Source organism: Alternaria burnsii (assembly GCF_013036055.1).
Source record: "Alternaria burnsii strain CBS107.38 chromosome Unknown 744, whole genome shotgun sequence".
In the NCBI taxonomy this organism is placed as follows: Eukaryota; Fungi; Ascomycota; class Dothideomycetes; order Pleosporales; family Pleosporaceae; genus Alternaria; species Alternaria burnsii.
Window position 1 is genome coordinate 557,386 of NW_024066119.1, and position 12,836 is coordinate 570,221.

Sequence of the window (12,836 nt, forward strand, 5' to 3'; positions counted from 1 at the left end):
ATGTCCGGTGATCCTCCCAACGATCCCGAGATCCTCGCCCATGTCGACAAGTTTTGGGAGGGCCGCAAGCCTAGCAGCCCCATCTACCAGTTCCTGCTCGACGACATCAAGCTGACCTATGCCTCCAAAGGCGTCGTGCGCGCGCAGCTGCCGCTGACCAAGAACCATGTAAACACGCACGGAAGCATCCATGGCTCAGTCTCTGCCACGCTGATTGACTGGGTGGGCGGCATAGCTATTGCTGCTTGGGACAACAGGACCAAGACGGGCGTATCTACCGACATCCACATCTCATACCAGAGCGGGGCAAAAGATGGCGATACCATCGAGATTGAAGGCAGGGCTGGCAAGGTGGGCGGAACCCTCGCCTTCACAACAGCGACCATATGGAAGCTCGTCGATGGCAAGCCGGGCCCGATTGTAGCCACGGGCTCTCACACCAAGTTTGTAAAGGTGTGAGCCGTCTTTTGTAGAACGCCATCTTCTTTGAGGTCTCGTCCAGCTCTCCATGGGCGATCGAACTCCACTCGGATCGCGAAGATTAACCGACCCTCTCGCTACCATTTCGTGCCCAGCGTCACAGCGACGACAGCATGAGGATGTGGGAGGGTCCTACATATCTCTTAGATGACCAATGCCATGAAGGTTTCGACCCATAAATCGTCTCGTCCACTGTTGGTACATCGTGTTGTGTGTGCAGAACCTCTCACGCTAGCGTGGGAGTGGTTGCAGCGGTCGTCGTCTGTACTTGAATATGACGATCTTAGTCGGCTTCGCTTTTTTCGGCGGCGGCTGGTTCTCTTTATCGTCGTTCAGCCGCTTCGCCGGAACAACATTACGCACCACGGCCATCTTGCTCTCCTTCTTCTTCTTCTTCTTCTCCTTCTTCTCCTTCTCCTCCTCCACCACCACCTCCTCCTCCTTCTCCTCCTCCTCCTCTTCTTCTTCTTCTTCTTCTTCTTCTTCTTCTTCTTCTTCTTCTTCTTCTTCTTCTTCTTCTTCTTCTTCTTCTTCTTCTTCTTCTTCTTCTTCTTCTTCTTCTTCTTCTCCCGAATTGCACCAGAAATCGGGGGGCGGAGGCGTGTGGCCCGTTCGGGCAGGCACGGCACACAGATTTGTGCCGCCAGGCCTCGACAACACTACTGTGGACATATAGCTACTAATAACGCATTAGACATAAAACACATCATCAATCACCAGACTTACCTCATGTCGACTATTGAATTGCTGAAGACATGAGGCAAGTCCTGCGGTCTAGTTAAACCTCACTGTGCGCACGTCCCGCAGAAGGTGAGATGAATGGGAAGCCACGATGGGCAGGATGGTACAACGGACAACACCGAGTACGAACATAAACTTCACACACATTGGATAATGATTCCTCGAGCTTCCGGGCTCTTTCCTGCGTTGTTTCTTTCATGAGCTATCACGATACAGGCGTTTTGACAGTTTCGGGTCAGAAAAGGATCTTGTTTTGTGCACGGGCAGAGAATACGACATGCTTTTGCGTCAGTTCGTTTTATACCATTTCTTGGAGCATTGCGACGGATTGTATCTTTATGTGTTTCTCAACCTCAAATGTGTCATTACGGTTGCATTGAACAAAGTCATATCCTCGTGATGGTGGCGCTTGTGCCTATGGTGAGAAGATTTTGTTGGCTTGTTCGGAAGCTCAAGGGAGCGGCCAGTCGCCCCCATGAGGGCTCTGTATATTACACAGTAATTGATGAATTCCGGCATGGTGCTTAATATTCTATGGGTCTACTGCGTTTACTGTATTCTACCTAGGTATTCTCGATATCGACAGACTGTGTGAAACCCCGAAACGATGTTGATACAACCTCGGAATGTCAAGCATAGAACACGTCATGGCTGGCACGATGCGTCTCTTCCGTTAGGGTGCGCCGCGCTACAGTAGTTTTCTGGAGGGGTAGCTTGCTTGTCAGTCGACTGCAGACGCTGAGCGAAAACCGATGATTGAGACGGAAGAAAATTATTTTGCTCCAATCAATTAACGTGAATTGTCTTTCTGCCAAGCATTGTAAACATTGAGATTATCTACCTGTATACCGAAAAACTTCTTGACCGTCCTTTTCGTGCATGATCTGACGTGTCTAGATGCCTCGACCTCAATATTGTTACAATCATCCCTATCCTTGATACAAATCCCAACAACGAGCCCCAACAGGAAAATCTAGACGTAATTCTGTGACCCAAAACGCTGGAAGTTCGCAGTCCAGCAACTCTGAGAGAGTCCCGGCCACCCTCTGACATCTGTGCCCTTTGTGATCAACCTCTACGCTAATGGTCTAATGTCCACCATTGCCCCTGTGTAATGCTTATTCAGGAAGCATGCTGGCAGCCTCTTTGTATTTGCTGAAAGTCTTCCACGCCTCTTCCGTCTTCTTGATCCAGTATAACACAAGTGCTTTATTCTCTTTCTCCCACAATCGAACGTACTTCAATGAGGCACCGCTGTTCAATATCCACGCACCAAGTTCTTGGAAGCTGATCCGCCGACCCTCGTACTTTGACTTCGTGTCGAGCTTGAAACCAACCTTATTCATGACATCTGGCTGTATATAATAGAGGATGTATTGTCCGTATTGGTGAATCCAGCGTCCAAGATCTGTGTCTCGAGGGAGCCGGTTGTTGGCGTACGTTCTATGGGCAGCGACAAGAGTCCAAATGAACTTTTCAGTTGAGAGGCTCGGAGGGAAGTGGAAAGCCTTCTTCAGCTGTCCAAAATCGCGGCTACTGTTTCTGGTCAGTATCTGGATTACGTTCAGACATTAGGGCTCACTTACCGCTTCATGTGGCTGTCCCAAGTTGCCTTGCTGTCGGTAGCGGGCGTCACAGTGAACCAGTAGGCTTCTTTTGACATGCTTCCTTCGACGTACTTCGGAAGACAAGCCACCACCATAAACTTGTCGCAGGCCTGCTCTCCAACACTCCAGCGGTAACGAATAGGTGGGCGGTTAGAGCGATGCCAGAATCGATTCCACCCTGGCCCGCTTGCCGGTGTGAGGGGACATAGGACAACGAGGTTTCGACCAAGTTGCTTAGCGAGGCGTGCGGCGTTAGGTTCGTTCTCAAAGATTGCAGTGCCGCGATCTGAGGGGTGATATAGGGTATCTTTCATGTGGAATTGAGAGTCTTTGACTGCCAGCTCGTCCAGTCTCTGGTCTCGCTGCCTGACCAAGGCCTCCGTAAATTGTGCTCCGGTGAAATCCTTCACGCCCGTTGCGTTCAGACAATCGGAAATGGCTGACTCCCAACTATCATGATGCTTCCATATCAGCTTTCCCGCCTTGTATGTGGGCATCGGCGGGTGATACGTTCCAGTTATGTACTCTCGCTCGTCGATGGGTTCGGGGTGGAAGGTAGGCCGCAGGTGAGATTCAGCTGGAGAGCAGGGATGATTCCAAGATCCTACGTTGCGCGTTCCCGGAGCAATCGAATTCTCAAGAAAGTATGGGCCTTTATATGCGGGGGCCACTTTGGATTTTCTCCTCGGTTTTGCGAGGCTGATGTTGTAGTTCGGCGGGAGAGGACCATGGTCCTTGATGACCTGAAAGTACTGCTGCGCTGGAGTACTCTTCACCAACACGTGTTGTTTTATGTAATCGATGAGCGGCTCGTCAATGGGAATGTAATTTCGGGGTACTGAGGCTGACATGGTTCCAATTGTGTAATGTAACAAAACCTTGAAAGGGATGAGCTCTGAGACAGATATTGACCGCAGTTGACAACGTAAAGGTAAATGCCAGCGGACCGGGAAGTAATAGAGTTGAATTTCTGAGTTCGTGACTCATTGACTTTGCGGGCGGTCAACACGCGGTCGCATTGCCTACCGTCACAACTGCCTACCTAGCGTTTGCTGCAAGGGTCCATAACGCAAAGTCAGCAGGACGATGCGGTGAAATTCTCTTTCACGTCCTTATTTAGGTAACCACTAGGAGATTTGTCGAGATTGAGTACACTCTCACCTTCCCTCTACCCCTACCCTCCTCTCTGGAGCTCTTGACTGTCCGTTCTCCAAGCACAATTACTCCACCTCACGCAAAACATGGTCTTCATACCAGTCGGCGTACACGATCCCCTCCGGGCGGCCTTCAGCAACGGATGGGACAACTGGCGAGATGGTGCCCCAGTCGGACCTGCGCCTCACACGCTTGAGCCAACCGCTCACGCCTGTGAGATTCTCGAGGACTTCAAATCCAGAGACGGCCATAAAATTCACTACAAGAAAGGCATGCAAGGTTGTTATCTAGCTGAGCACAACATGACAGATGGCACACGCATTGCGCAGATCTTCATCCACGGGGTGACTGAATGGGGCCCCGGGCCTGGTGAGAGAAAGGCATGGGTCCCGTACGACAAGATCAAGATCGGTCCGGAATGGAACACCAACCTCAAAGACTGGGCTATCACCGTGGACGCGTTGTCAGGTTTGGGTGCTGTTCGATGGAGGACTCCACCGTCGGTGGGGTCCGACATAGTTGCTCAGAGCGTCACCATGCTGATCCAAGCCTTCATCGACACACCTGCGGATTTCATGTGTGGTGCTTTCGAGAGCTTGGTTGCCGATTATACGGTGGCTGGTCTTTCCCAGATCATCTTGGGTGGCATGAAGGATGCAGGAGTGTATGAAACCATGTTTAAGGCAAACTACACCTCCATGGAACTTCTCGGCACCGCTCGTTACCAGATTAATGCCTCCAAAGGCTACAACAAGACAGGCGTATACATGCGGATGCAGACATCGACAGCTAACGCAAAGTACTGGAAGCGAAACACCAAGTAAGTTGTACATCACATCATATTCTACACAACCATTCATCAAAGACAGGTATGCCTACGTGGGTAAGACAGAGGAAGATTTCAGATCCAGGTTCTTAAGCCACCCTCGTGGGACGAACAAGTATTCAATCCTGAATCAGAATTCAACAACTCTGACTTCATTCGCTCTCTGCGTCTTGAGCAAAAAGCACCCAACCAAGCTCTTTTACCTCGCAGAGCAGGTTCTTCTATGTTTGCTGGGAACCTATCGGTCAGAGATCCTAAACGCAGTTTCTTACATGAATCAGACTACGATTGAAGATCAGAGTAAGCCACCAATTATGCCAACATTGTTTGGTTTGTAAGCTAAACTTTGAACTCACTCTAGGTTCTCAGTTTCTATCCGACATAGCAGCTGCCTCGTATTGTCTAAAGGTCTCCTCCAAGGTCTTTCAGCAAACCGGCTACGTACCAGCTCTCATGCGCCCAACCTTCGGGATCAGTGAGGGAGCGAATACGCGTTCCCCCATCGACGAAATGGAATCTAGATTAGACAAGATGCTTTTCATACGTACAGATCATGTCTTGCAAGACTATCACACCAGAAAGCCAATCGAGGTGGCTGAATTCCGCCGTCATGTCCCGAGAGTAGCCAACTATATCGATCACCTCTTCGTGAAAGGTGGCAGAAGCATATTTGCGGTCCTCAAGGTCCCTCCCAAGTTCGAAAGCGACAACAAAAAACAGAAGCGACTGATTCATGCGGTCCATGTTAGTGCTCCTATCGGCAGCACCGATGGAATCAACTACCCCAAACCCGGTGCCGGTGTGCAAGTTGTTGTCGAAGCTCGACTAGATGGCAAGGCCCATAAGAACTCATGGGCACGACTTCCTCAAGTCGGCATATTCAAAAATTGGGATCAGGCAAATTCTTTTGCTGTGCGGATTGAATGGGAGACAGAAGAAGGTTCAGGCGTATGGAGATACCGATACATTCAATGTACCAAGTACCTTCACACGATGGCAGATAGCGGCGTGCCTGGCTCAGTGCTACGGTACGCCAAGGGCATCGCCATCGTACATTGGCTGTTTGGTGTGCAACCGAGCTGGAACGAGAGTTGGATCAAGAAGCCAGGAGGACGAATGCGGGTTCTGCAGGCAGAGTACAACTTGATGACACAATCGGTTCGATTTATTCGTCCGACCAAGCCATATAACGTCTTGTCGTTTGCCAGGAACTCGAGTCACAACATCGCTATGCAGATGGATCGTTTCAACGTGGCAGGAAGGCGAGAAGACTGCAAAAGCCAGAGAGCGCGCCAGCACTGCGACCTCTGCCTTTTCCTGACATCGATGATTGGAAACTCGGTTTCGAAAATCTGTACAAAGGAAGGGAAAGACAAGAGAATCTGTACCGAGTGCCGCGAATGGGGCCTGCCCTTTTGCTCCTGGACATCATGGCTCCGAAGCTATATAGCTATGCAGGGTCGTAATGGTCCTGACCCTACCGAGGAAGACTGGGTACTCTACAGGAGAGTTGAAGCCGCTCTTTATGCTTCACCCCCAGCAGACACCACAGGGTTGACCATCGAGCAGGATTTGGTGTCGCTGCAAGATGCTGCTGCAGACGACGGAAGCGACGATGAGGATATGGATGATCTGGAAATCGCTGAAGATGATGTCATGGAGTGATTGCAGTGCAACCCGCTGGTGTTGTGCCGGTGCACAGGGTGTACGCCCTGGTGCAGGACGGATTCTGTGCTCAACCCAGATCTCCGAGGCATAAAATGGTTCTCAACACCAGTATGCTGTAATACCTCACTCTTTACCTGTTATTTTTGTATAAAGAATCTCCACACAACAAGAATTGTTCTTACCATGCGTATTCTCCCTGCTCAGCCGACCGTCCTATGACGATCTCATGCTTCGGTGAAATATACTGTAGAAGTCTATCTCGAGCCTGACGGAGCTGCTCCTCACTAGAGGTCACTGTGAATTTTGGCCCGCTTGTAGAGGTCATCTCGCACGACGATGCGATTCTTGCGGGCAGACGCGGAGGTAGAGGCACATGAGAAGTTGTGCGCTCCGCCGCGTGCTCTCGCAATCTAGGGTCGAAGAAAGCAGTTGCTTTCCCAAAGCGAATAAACATCTTCGGGCCTCAACTTCCACCAGTGACACGTGGATGATGCATCGTCATTACTATGTTGCCCCCTCTACAGTCCTCCTCATGTCTTGCGAAGAAACCATGAAAGGCGTTAGACAGCTGCAGAAATCGGAGTGATACAAGACTTTTAAGTTTACCAGGCTTCAAACACAAGATGAACATGATACGCACGATTTACGCCGTAAGGTTGATCTCCTTGTCAGCCTAAACCTCGGCAATAGTCCCAGCTCCCTCATTGAGCTAGACTGGAAACCACGATCATGACGCGTGAAGCTGACCCACGCGTCCTCAACACCAGATACTGGCTTACTTTGTATTCGATTCGTGCATGTCGTCGAGCACAGATACGCCACATTTCTGACATCATTTTCTATCGTAATTGCAATCACGTCCTAGCAGATCAGCCCTTTCGCTTCAAAACCAAAAGTTCGAATATGACGCCTTCAAGTGGCCGTAAAGTTTGGCGTTTCACTATCTTATCATGCTTAGCCCTCTATGCCGTAAAGACACCGATGTCCTTCGGTGTGTCTCGCAATCGCATTCTTCGAATGTAAGTGTTCAGCACGTTCCACCTAAACCCCACATTATTTTCGCTCTGATCTATCTCGAAAACTCGTCGCAGCTGTTGTTTCAAACACAGGACGAACCAGTCATGGATATAGCTACCGACGTACTCAAATTTCTCCTCGGCATCTTCGCTGGCCTGATCGGAATCTATCTTGGCTTCGTGTCGCTTCTGACGATCCCAACACTACAAGACCACGTCATCTTCTTGCATCGAGTGATCCGAACTTGGGGTCAGGACATAAACATACCCGAGCAATGGGGCTTTCTGCGCAATCAAGTTACGCCATTCCATCTCAAAACTCCAGACGGCGAGACTCTACACGCGTGGCACATCCTGCCGCTGGAAACATACCGCCAACACCAAGCCCAGCTTCGTGGAGAGCCAGTTGGACTCTGCGCAAATCTTGAAGAACGAATTTCTTTTCAGCTTCTTAAGGACCCTACAGCACAACTAGTCATTTATCTCCACGGTGCGGCAGGCACACTGGGATCTGGATGGCGGCCACAAAGTTATAGGGCCATGAGTGCGACGTCAACCAACGTACATGTCCTTGCCATTGACTACCGCGGGTTTGGCACCAGTACGGGATGGCCTTCGGAAGCCGGCCTCCTTACTGATGCCCTTACGTTGGTCAATTTCGCGACCGACACTGCAGGCATACCACCAGAGAGGATCGTAGTATTTGCTCAGTCCATGGGTACTGCGGTAGCAATATCGCTCACACATCACCTAGCCTCACAACCTACCCCTATTGTTCTGGCGGGAGTTGTACTGGTAGCGCCGTTCGCCGATGTAGAATCCCTGACCCGGACGTACAAAGTCGCTCGCACCCTTCCGCTCCTTTCTCCTCTCGCGGTCTTTCCGCCGCTCATGGCTTTGCTTAATAGATTTATTCTTACCAAGTTCCCTTCCAAAGAGAAGCTCGCCGCAATTATTCATCGATTAGACAGCATCAAGGTCAACGCCAAACGACGGAGGTACAACATCACGTTGATACACGCCAAAGATGACTATGATATACCATGGAGTCATTCGGATATCTTGTTCTGGCACGCTGTTAATGCCGCCTCTGGGTCAACCTCGTCTATAACGTTTGAAGAGCTCGAACACATCAAGGCGAAAGAGAAGACAGCGTTGGGTGCTGGTGGTTGGGAAATCGAATGGAAAGGGAAGAATGGGATCATCAGGGAGCAGATCGTTGAGCATGGTTCCCACGATCGTATCATGAGCTACCCCATCGTCAGCCTAGCTATCTCAAGGGCTCTTCATGAGTAGTGCAACATGTGATGATTGCCAGGAACTCACGGCTTGACTGCAGCGATCAACTCTCACCACGCCGGTCCCGTGGAATTCCAGCTTCATCGTCGTATCACCGCACCAACTCAGTTCGACCGCCTCTGCATCATCCTAGATCTTCCCACACAGAACACGTCGAGACTGAGGAACAATACGCCTTCTGCGCTTCCTCCATCGTTTTTTGTACAAAGCAGCCGCAGTCTTGACCTTTTACAACTAGCAGCCCTTTTCGGCCCGATCCATACCCAACAATACAAGACTGCTAGCAGTGCGGTGTCATGCAGTAGTCTTGACACACAGCCCCGCACATCCACGGCAACCTTCCAAATCAAGTAAGCATCATCTAGGAGTTACCGCTTTGTTATCATCAAGGCATCTTAGTCTGATCGTGTACAAGCTTGTCTCGTTTCAGAGCAAAGCTATGGCACAGCGTGACAGTGTTCATGTCGCGCCTGCACGGAAGTTCTTTACGCACGCAATCAGGTGAATTCTCTGCAGAGCAAACTACTTCCGTGTCCCAAGTAGTCCGATAGGAAGATATTGTTTTGTATTCACGCATTGTTCGCTGCATGTGTATGCCACAGTAGCCCAACATCACTCGTACATTGGCAAGAATGAATCTCGCGCTATCCCCAAAACGCTACTTGCTTGGCGAAAGTGGGTCGCGTCGCGTCGAGCCCTAAGCTTCCGCGCCCCATCTACAACAATCTCCTCCAGCGGACCTCGCTACAGTACTCAGCTGGCATCTTCCATCTCTCTGTACGTCTCTCGTGCCCATGCATAGAACGCAATAGGTGGGTCAACCCCTTTGCGGGCAAGATACTTCCACCAATTCTCCCAGGCATGCCGCCGTATGTACCCCAGCCGATACGCGACATGCCATCCGGTCGGCAAATCGAACGTATACTGCAGCTCCTCCAACGTCCGCATCCTCGTCTCTGGAACGAACAAGTACACCAACACGAAGGCGACCAAATTCAGGCCTGCAAAGATTGAGAATGCCGCGGTCGGCCCAATAGTATTTAGCAGGAACGGGAAAACCAAGACCAATATACCAGCGCCTAAGAGATTGATAGCGACGGAGACAGCCATACCGGCTTCTCTCGACACGAGAGGGAAGACCTCTGCTGCAATCGAGAATGGGGACGTACCCGCCGTCGGAGCATAAAAGGCGACGAAAATGACCGCGAAGATGCTAATCAATGGGGTTCGGGCGGACTCTGACTCAGAGATCTTAAAGAGGAAGGCAAACACCAAAATTGACCAGGCCATGTTTGGTAAGCCGAGCAAGAGCATAATCGACCGTCCTAATCGGTCGGAAGACCAATATGCTGGTAGCCCAAACACATAGTTTGCTGCTCCGAAGGCCAGACCTATTATCGCGGCAATTTGGTCGCTGTTGTCCGTAATGGCATTCTTCCAAACTATGGTGCCGAGGAACGCTATTGTGTTAACGCCAGTTAGTGTTTGAGTGATCATGGAGACCGAAGCGCTTAGCAATGCCCGCCGACACCGTTTATTGGACCACAGCTCTCTCAAACGCTTATAGTAGCCGTTGACACCAATGTTGTACGTGTAGGGGTTACTCTTCTTCTTCGCTCGTTTGACTTCAATATCGAGGTTTAGGCTTGTAACGTCGCTCCATCTTCTGTCCAGAGTCGCAAGCTCGATGTTGGTATTGTCGTTTTGCTCAGTCCGCGATCTGTATTGATGCTGGTTGTTACTTGGCTCCGTTGTTGTTCCTTCATTCGTTGCTTCCGTATTGGAACCTTGAATAAGTCGACCTGGCGGTATGGGCGCTTGCGAAACGACCGTTTCGAGCTGCACGCGATCTGTTATTGTCAAGGATGGCTCACCAGCGAAGCTTGACGTGCTGATGTCTACACGTTCGGCCAGGTTACCAAGTTGGTTGACATCGCCCTTCAACAGTCGGCTTTCGAAATCCAGTTGTGCATGCGCATACATGAAATCGCGACTTGCCAACAACTGCGTGGTTTGAACCTGCTCAAACGCCTCCAGTGCTTTGCGGTAGTTTCCATGCTTCATCAAGTACCGAGGGGATTCCGGCATCAAGTAGATCATGACCAATAACGGGATCGTGGGGATAAGCACAGTATTTGTCAGGATGCGCCATGCGGATGCGGAATTTTCAACGTAAACCACGACCAACAAATTCGCAAGAAACCCGAGAAAGATGCCTAACGGATCAGTATCCCATGTCGCTCGAGTATATGAGAGGGAACCGTACCTGCTGCATCCGCCAATTGCCAATTCGCCAGAATTGCGCCCCGAATATGTTCCGGCGATATTTCAGCCGCATATATAGGAACTACGTAGCATCAGTATCTTTGGCGCAAACAAAGCCAATGCTCTTTTACCTATCGATGCTTTTGCGCCCAAAGCTATTCCATTGATAGCCCGACAGGCTGCGAGCTGGCCTACATTATGCGTAACCGACGCACCGATTGTTGAGGCTATTGTGATAGCACAGGAGAGCATTACACTACCTCGCCTCCCCAAGAAGTTCTCTTGCAATGGATCTGCAAGAAGTGTGCCAAAGAGGCCCGCGGAAAGCAATGGTATGGCGTTCAGCATTCCAAAAGTCCAGAGGTCAGATGAAGGACATCCATGGTCTTTGCGAAAACATAGCTTGAACTCGTCTGGCATACCATAGGCGGTGCCATTGTTCACACTTTGCGTCCAGCCCTGAATCATTCCTGCCAGACTTGCCGTCATGATCGTCGCGCGCAAGAATTTGGACTGCTTCCAAAATCCTGTACTCTTGTCCTTCTCTTGCTCTAGAAGCTTCTTCTCCCGCCCTGTAAGCTCGTCCGCATATCTGCTGATAGTCTCAAACTTATCTCGAGCGAGTCGAGCGCCGAATCGAAGCAACTCGTATCGATCTTTGAGATCTGCTAACGCCGCAAATTGCCAAACGTATTCTTCTAGCTCGGTTCTTCCGGTATTAAGATCGGCTTTTGTATCATCGAATGTCAAGAACGGATTGTCTATGCTACAGACGGTCAGCCACACTCAAAATATGATGATTCGTGCACATACGTCTGTCTTGCGCCTGTTGAGCGTATTCGATTTGTCGCCAGTCTTCGATTACCAACTGTATTTGCACGATCTACTGCTCTCATAGTGGGCATAGACTCTCTACCGGAATATGCTGCTACAAGCCTAATTTGGTGTGCGGCGACATGCCGGATTCAACAATATATGTCCATTTTCCGCAATAGGCTGACACCAACAAGGCTGACCGGTGCTTCCAACTATGGAGCCCGATCATCCATACGAGATGTATTGTCGAGGTCCTTCACCGTCATTCTGCCTACATCCAATTTCCAAAGGGAGGCTGAGCAATAGGTATGAGTTCTTGTGATCCCTTTACTCTCCACGGATTGGTTGCCTTGCATTTACTTTTGTCTGCACTCTTGCCCCTTCCTAGGCGGCGCAGGCCTAGAAGATGATGGCCAATCAACAGACCCTACCAACCCGCGTTCGGCACGAAGGTCAGCTACTGCATCACACTGTGGCTTTAGTTTTATTGGTGACACCTTGTTCTTCCTTCAGCCTTCTTTCCAGCAGACTGCCTTGTGGTTTACCTGACAGGGCTGCGCGACTGCGAGAGCGTCTGTTATACCCATTGCATCTCTAGCTAACTAGATGAACGCAGGTTCGCGCGACTCTGAGATGAATCCCCAGATCATGAGATCCGAGACATTGTGTATCCTTGCTGGACCAGGCGATACCTGCCGTCGCGGGTAAGCTGGCAGACGGCACGTCAGCGGCTGCCTGCTTGATCTGCAATAGTGCACTGTCGAGCTTCCCCGCTTACCCCAGGCACGCCTAAGGTCGCCCTTTGCTCTTGGCGCCTCGGACCCAGCCCTTACCCGGCATAGACCCGTCTGACCATTTCATACCTGACACTTACGTCAACTCCTCTTACACGTGTGCTTCTCACATTACCCGTCCCTCCGTTCGTTTTTGGTCACAGCCAGACTCCACGCGTTCTGCTCAGCC

General features: G+C 50.5%; 6 protein-coding genes across 6 annotated transcripts; 3 read left to right on the forward strand and 3 right to left on the reverse strand.

Annotated features, from left to right (window-relative positions):
• On the forward strand, nt 1–459 carry GT037_008650 (uncharacterized protein; the record flags this gene model as incomplete). The annotated part of the gene is made up of 1 exon (XM_038933697.1): nt 1–459. One exon carries the CDS (start codon nt 1–3, stop codon nt 457–459), a length of 459 nt encoding a protein of 152 aa, XP_038783662.1.
• A 252-nt stretch (nt 460–711) lies between these two features.
• GT037_008651 (uncharacterized protein) lies at nt 712–1,211 on the reverse strand (the record flags this gene model as incomplete). Its single annotated transcript, XM_038933698.1, has 2 exons — nt 712–1,156; nt 1,207–1,211. 2 exons carry the CDS (start codon nt 1,209–1,211, stop codon nt 712–714), a joined length of 450 nt encoding a protein of 149 aa, XP_038783663.1.
• A 1,128-nt stretch (nt 1,212–2,339) lies between these two features.
• On the reverse strand, nt 2,340–3,679 carry GT037_008652 (uncharacterized protein; the record flags this gene model as incomplete). Its single annotated transcript, XM_038933699.1, has 2 exons — nt 2,340–2,757; nt 2,808–3,679. 2 exons carry the CDS (start codon nt 3,677–3,679, stop codon nt 2,340–2,342), a joined length of 1,290 nt encoding a protein of 429 aa, XP_038783664.1.
• A 390-nt stretch (nt 3,680–4,069) lies between these two features.
• On the forward strand, nt 4,070–6,474 carry GT037_008653 (uncharacterized protein; the record flags this gene model as incomplete). The annotated part of the gene is made up of 3 exons (XM_038933700.1): nt 4,070–4,803; nt 4,853–5,109; nt 5,171–6,474. 3 exons carry the CDS (start codon nt 4,070–4,072, stop codon nt 6,472–6,474), a joined length of 2,295 nt encoding a protein of 764 aa, XP_038783665.1.
• A 1,124-nt stretch (nt 6,475–7,598) lies between these two features.
• GT037_008654 (alpha beta-hydrolase) lies at nt 7,599–8,789 on the forward strand (the record flags this gene model as incomplete). The annotated part of the gene is made up of 1 exon (XM_038933701.1): nt 7,599–8,789. The coding sequence occupies one exon, from the start codon at nt 7,599–7,601 to the stop codon at nt 8,787–8,789; it is 1,191 nt and encodes a 396-aa protein (XP_038783666.1).
• Nucleotides 8,790–9,545: 756 nt separating this feature from the next.
• Nucleotides 9,546–11,953, reverse strand: GT037_008655 (mfs general substrate transporter; the record flags this gene model as incomplete). Its single annotated transcript, XM_038933702.1, has 4 exons — nt 9,546–11,008; nt 11,059–11,139; nt 11,189–11,823; nt 11,871–11,953. 4 exons carry the CDS (start codon nt 11,951–11,953, stop codon nt 9,546–9,548), a joined length of 2,262 nt encoding a protein of 753 aa, XP_038783667.1.
• Nucleotides 11,954–12,836: the final 883 nt, after the last annotated feature.